At 42.7% G+C, this 6934-nt stretch overlaps 1 protein-coding gene across 2 annotated transcripts in view; it reads left to right on the top strand.

The window, feature by feature from the left end:
• The first annotated feature begins 731 nt into the window (after positions 1 to 731).
• LOC109827263 (cytochrome P450 71A1-like) overlaps positions 732 to 6934 on the top strand; it is a 25900-nt gene continuing 19697 nt past the window's right edge. Inside the window, exons 1-2 of one of the 2 annotated variants that reach the window (XM_020394248.1) lie at positions 1425 to 1542; positions 1638 to 1983. In XM_020394248.1, coding sequence (XP_020249837.1) covers positions 1645 to 1983 — 339 coding nt within the window. In that variant the 5' untranslated portion in view covers positions 1425 to 1542; positions 1638 to 1644. Of the gene's footprint in view, positions 1984 to 6934 lie in introns of both variants that reach the window. The other variant, XM_020394247.1, reaches the window with a different exon arrangement.

Raw genomic sequence — 6934 nt, forward strand, 5'->3', positions numbered from 1 at the left:
TTACTATTAAACCTACTCGAATTCTAATTTAAATGTATCATAATTGTATTTCAAAAATAGAGTTTAGAAAAATTTAACAATACATCGAACAAACTTCTTATATGGAAACTTTTGAATGAAAATTTTTACGTTTGCAAAACATAGGGTATTAACATGTCAATTTTGACCAATTCAAGGTATATAAATGCTATGAAATACAACTGAGGCTATAGAAGTGCTAAGAGACTGATACTACAAGGTATTTAAATGCCATTTACCCTAATATTTTCTTGAATAATATTGTTTTTTTTCCTTCCCTAAAGCTCTATTCTTATCACATACAAAACCAAATTATCCGCACCTATGGATTTTTCTAAATTTCTTTTTTTCATCATACATACAAGTTTCTAGAGAATATAATTTCCATTTCTGGAATAAATCTGTACATTTTTTATTTCTAGATATATCTCATAAATGTGTCTGTCGTTGCTGCTTGTAATTTCTAGAGATATCAATATTAGAAACATTTCTACAAACAGAAATTACTGTTGAGAGGAGTCATGTGAAAGTCAACAAAAACTTCAATATTGATTTAGATCTATATTTATCAATCTCTAGAAATAATAGGTCATATTCAGACTCTGGAATATTTCATAATAAAGAACACGCTCGACCTCTTTATGCATGGTACTAGGTTCCTAAAAATAAATAAATAAATAAATAAATCAAAAAAATTCCTCAAATTGGCTATAAATAAAGGTGAGAAGTGTCTCGAAGCATTAATCAGTAAAAGAATGGAGAGAGACTTGCACTAGGTTGAAATTGTTTACAGACAGTGTACTTAGATGAAGTGTAGAGTTTTGGGTAATCGTCTATCTCCAATTCCCGTTGTTGTCCTATTCAACATCCTTTGCATCAGAGAAAATCCGAGAAAATATCTCCTCGGACCAATCATAAATAATCTACACTAGAACTTTGAGGATGAGATAACATTCTCTTCTTCTTATCTTAATATAGATGGCCCCATGAGTGCCTAACTTAGTGACACTAATTAGAGCGGCGCACAGACGTTATACTAATTGCTGCGAGATGAAGACTGTAGTTTTTGCATCGCAGCAATGGCCTTCCTTTCTGGCAACAATCGCCGTCGTGTTAACCTTCTTCCTCTTCTTCTTCAAGCTCTTCAAGAAGAAAGATGTGTTGAATTTGCCTCCTTCTCCACCGAGATTGCCAATCATAGGCAACCTCCACCAACTAGGCTCGCTAGCTCATCGTTCCTTGCAATCTCTCTCAGAGAAGTATGGGCCAGTAATGCTTCTGCACTTCGGCGGAAATGCCGCCATTGTGGTATCATCAGCAGAGATGGCTGGCGAGATAATGAAAACGCACGATCAAATTTGTGCAAGTAGACCACCGTCAAGCATGGCCAAAAGGCTTTTCTATGGTAGTAGTGTTGCCTTTTCACCCTACAGTGAGTATTGGAGGCAACTTCGAAGGATAAGTGGTGTTCACCTGCTGAGTCACAAGAGGGTCCAGTCGTTTCGATCGGTGAGGGAAGAAGAGGTATGTCTTATAGTCGAGAAAATTCGTGCATCTTGCAATGGCTCGGTGAATTTGAGTGAGATGATTGTAAATCTTACCAATAATATTGTTTGTAGAGTGGCCATGGGAAGGAAATATTTAGGAGAGGAAGGAGAAGGCTATAATTTTGGTGAGATGCTGAAGGAGTTACTTACATTGGCGGGATCATTTCCTGTTAGAGATTTCATCCCTTGGCTTGGCTGGCTTGATATATTGAGTGGCCTTGATGCAAGAGTAAGAAAGTGCTCTAGAGAATTTGACGGGTTTCTTGAAAGAGTGATAGATGAACATAAGCATTATAAGGTTAGTTCAAGAAATGATGAAGAGGAAAGCAACTTTGTGGATGTGTTGCTCTCGCTAAATGAGAAGGATGGCATGGCTGGCATTTCTTTAACCAGAGACAATATGAAAGCCATAATTTTGGTACCTCCCCCCTCTTCAAACGCCTACATGTATTTTACATATTGTTAGTATGTATGTGTGTATGTAGAAAAGCGATAGGATGAGATAGTGAGATGGTTTGCTTAACGTGAGATGAACATTCTGTTGTGCGCAGCGGAAATTTCGGCAGCACCTCCGGTGCGCAAGGTGCACAACAAGAGATTAGATCATAATGAAATTCTCGTTTCTCAAAGGAAACAAGAACCAAAAAGCCAGATATCTCATCAAAGTGAGATATCAGCTCTTCCTCTCGTCAGCTCTAGGACTGCGCGTCGAGGGAACCTACAAGCTATTACAAATCACGGCAAGAACACAACTTTTACGTGGTTCGGCAAATAGCCTACGTCCACGGGGCAAGGAGGGGAGATCTACTATTAGAGGGAGAGATACAATTGGGGTTTACAATCTCACAAATAAAACCCTCTCACAAACTCTCAGATCCCTCACACAAATATTCTCTCAAAGGGTACACAAACTCTCTGAAACCGGCGGCTCTCCTTTGCAGCTTTGCTTTTCACACCGAAAAAAAAAACAATCTGCAGCAACCGCACAAATCTCCAAAAGTCTCTGATCTCACTCGCGAACAGAGTTCCGCAGCCGCACTTTTCACCCCTTGCACACCCCTTAAAACCTAGAAATAAGAACCCTATTTATATGGAGAAATTGTGTCGGCTAACGCATTCACGAAAACGCGTTCACGAATAAGAGGTGGCCCCCACAAGCAAATCACTCCACGCGGAAACGAGCGGCAGAAACAAGCGCGTTCATAAATAACGTGGGCCCCCAATCACGTGTTCACAATTCTCCACCTCGGCGAAGTTTCTTCCAAAACTGAGCCGACACCGACCAAAACAAATGTCTCACATGTTGTATCCAGTATGCCATGGCAACGGACTCATGACAACGGACTTCATCCACAACAGGTTGAGACCCAAACGGGAGTGCGAACACTCAACCCAAATCTAATAGTGTCTACTCACCAAATCAAACTGAGCCTACACCGACTACACCAAATGCCTCACTTGCTGAGACCCAAATGGGAGTGCGAACACTCACCCCAAATGTCGATGTCGCTCACCAAATTGATCTCACCCCAACTAATCCAAACCGGCTGCATCATAAAGACTGCCTACGTATCCTCTTGCCTAAGGAATCAAGCCTTCACGTAGTTCACCCAAACGGCCTCCAAAGGCCTCAATCCACTAGAAGAGTTCGTAACCCTTCTCCAACATCACGATCAAGTCTACGGCTGATAGCACCTCCAATGGCCCCAAACTGAAACAATCCAAACACCTCCACCTGAGATGAACCAATGGCCATATCCAGACTACATCTATCAGCTGCACTCGAATCAATTAACCTATCATCTGCATCCAAATCAACACGATTCCCAATCTGTGTCACAGCAGCTGGAATCCCAAATGATACAGTATGATCTGAAGTTTCCACCCAACGTGGAGTAACATCACTCTCCACCCGCTGCGATGTCCTAATGATCTGATCACCACTCTCCACCTGCCGAGAGTCAAACGTGACATACCTGCTCAGAACAAAATCAGAAGCCAATACCTGATAATCAAACACGTCTCTGAATCCCAAATGTGCTATCGGATCAAATCTCACATCCACGATGTGACCAAATGCTGGGTAGCCAAACATCCGACGCAACCCAAAATCTGAAGCAGCTCCACCAGATCCAAAATCTCTACATGCAGCAGTCGGTAACCTATACATGAGACAGCTCAAACATGTCGTAGCCCGCACACCAATGCCAATGCTCGATATCAAATGCCTATCCTCCTCCAGAAAGGAACAGCTCCCCAAATCTGCCATCTCATCACGTCGCCTCAAAGTTTCCACACCAATGAAGTGTCTCCAATTGGAATGCCTGAATGAACACCCCTCAGAAGACCCCTCGAATGATGGATAGAAGTGCCAAACTCCACCTCGGTCTTCTCGCTCATACCAATGGGTTCACAGGACTTCAAACTGCAGGTCAAAGCACTCCTCAATAACCTATGCATGACATTACCAATCAAGTAACCCAGCATCAAACAACGCCACAGTCTAGCCAAATCTGATGAAGTCGTCATCTCCCTATCAATCGCCGTGCTTCCGAACAAATAATACAAATTGCTCCTTCTGACGCCCTTCATCACAATCATGGATCCCAATGTGACCTTTAAACGTGCATCCACCAAGGTCACTTTATAGCCAGATGCCACCAAAGCTCCTAGTGAAATGATATTCTTCGACAACTGCGGAACGAACCTCACTTCTTCCAACTCCCGCACCATCCCGTCACTCATCTTAATCCGAACGGTATCAATACCACCAATAGAGCATGCATGTCTATTACCCATGAGCACAACATCCTCTCTTTCCAACTTCTGAAAGCTGGAGAACCAATCCCTCCTAGGGCAAACGTGGTATAAAGCACCCGAATCCAACATCTACTCTGTAGAGTTGGCAACACAAACTGATGGTAGTGCAGACAACGAATAGCCCGAAGAATCCGAATCTGAATCGTTACCACTAGTCTTGACAACATTCACCTCTGAAGCTTGTACAGCTTTCCCCTTATTCTTCTCAACTCGATCTAACTTTGGGCATTCGGCTTTCCAATGTCCATCCTCTTTACAAAATGCACACTGATTCCTACGAATCCCACGATGTGCACCTCTAGACCGCGACCTTCTGCTTCGGTTTGAACCACGACCTTGAACTACTAATGCATCTCCCGATGCCTTCTCGGAGGACTCATCAACACTCTTCCTCAACTCATAATTCACAACGCTGAGGTCACCTCCTTGTAACTAACAGTAGTTCTTCCATTAATCATAGTGAGAAGATTCTCAATGCTCTTCGTCAGATACTTCTCATTGAGTGTTTCCCACATTCTCTTCGCCGACGTCTCGTTCATCACGTCATAAATAAGATCCGGCGTCAAGCATGACCGAATAACTCCACACGCCCTACTATTCATCTTCTTCCAAACCTTAGCTTCCATCTCGGCAGGTTTCTCTTGTAACTCAAGAGTCTCCTCCAAATTTTGTGCATCCAAGGCGTCCATCACCTGACACCTCCACAATCCGAAATTAATCTTGCCGTCGAACTTCAGAACATCAATCTTCGTGTTATTGATGCTCAGACTCTGTATCGCCTTCGAAAGAGACGATCCCGATGTGCTTGTTTCTCCCATATTGTCGATCTAATCTTCAAATAGGAATCCTTCAGCGAATCCTTCAAACAAGCTCCCAAGTCTAACCCGGAGCTCTGATACCACTTGTTGTGCGCAGCGGAAATTTCGGCAGCACCTCCGGTGTGCAAGGTGCACAACAAGAGATTAGATCACAATAAAATTCTCGTTTCTCAAAGGAAACAAGAACCAAAAAGCCAGATATCTCATCAAAGTGAGATATCAGCTCTTCCTCTCGTCAGCTCTAGGACTGCGCGTCGAGGGAACCTACAAGCTATTACAAATCACGGCAAGAACACAACTTTTACGTGGTTCGGCAAATAGCCTACGTCCACGGGGCAAGGAGGGGAGATCTACTATTAGAGGGAGAGATACAATTGGGGTTTACAATCTCACAAATAAAACCCTCTCACAAACTCTCAGATCCCTCACACAAATATTCTCTCAAAGGGTACACAAACTCTCTGAAACCGGCGGCTCTCCTTTGCAGCTTTGCTTTTCACACCGAAAAAAAAAAATCTGCAGCAACCGTACAAATCTCCAAAAGTCTCTGATCTCGCTCGCGAACAGAGTTCCGCAGCCGCACTTTTCACCCCTTGCACACCCCTTAAAACCTAGAAATAAGAACCCTATTTATATGGAGAAATTGTGTCGGCTAACGCATTCACGAAAACGCGTTCACGAATAAGAGGTGGCCCCCACAAGCAAATCACTCCACGCGGAAACGAGCGGCAGGAACAAGCGCGTTCATAAATAACGTGGGCCCCCAATCACGTGTTCACACATTCTACACTGTTAGCTTCAAATTAATGGTTAGATTTAAAATAATAGGATTAACTAATTAAAGATATGTGACCCCCACATTTACTTGATTTTCCTACTAAATCTTCTCAAAGATTTCCCATATCCTCCCTTCTACCTCCTCTCTTTATTATTTGGGTTCGCGTTAGGGTTAGGGTTAGTGGATTCGGGGTTCAGGTTTCAGGTTCGGGTTAGGGTTCGGGTTAGGTTTAGGGTCAGTGATTTCGAGTTCAATTTAGGTTTAGAGTTAGGTTTAGGGTTAATGGGTATAGGTTAGGGTTAGGGTTAGGGTTCGGGTTGGGTTAGGGTTCTGATTAGGTTTTGGGCTCGGGTTAGGGTTAAGGTTAGAGAAGATTTGGTAGAGAAATCAAATAAATGTGGGGTCACATATCTTTAATTAATTATTCTATTAGTTTAAATCTAACTATTAATTTGAATCTAATAGTGTAGAATGACTATCTCACATTTAGCAACCAATCTCACCATCTCGCCATATCGCTTATGTGTGTGTGTGTGTGTGTGGTCGCGTGCGCGCGCGCTCGCGCGCGTGTACGTGTGTGTGTGTATGTGTGTGTTTGTGTGTGTGCGCGTATGTATGGGTTTTTTCACCAAAATTATCTTTACTTTTACCCAAATTGATACTTATCATTTTTAAACGTTTTTATGTAAACCACCTTTACTTTTTAACATGTTTGCAATGTCACACCTTTTTTTACTGTTCACTTACGAAAAATCAGATATTTCCATTTTACCTTCATCTTCTTCCTTCCAACCCATAACCCTAACCCTAGCCTCCTCCATCCTCCTAAACAAATCCTAACCCTAATCCTAACACATGGCCGCCACCTCTCTCAAAACCCTAACCTTGACCCATGGCTGCCACCTCCCCCAAAACCTTAACACTAACCCATAGCCTCTACCTTCACCAACCAT

Source organism: Asparagus officinalis, unplaced genomic scaffold, assembly GCF_001876935.1.
Source record: "Asparagus officinalis unplaced genomic scaffold, Aspof.V1 AsparagusV1_Un101, whole genome shotgun sequence".
Lineage (NCBI taxonomy): Eukaryota > Viridiplantae > Streptophyta > Magnoliopsida > Asparagales > Asparagaceae > Asparagus > Asparagus officinalis.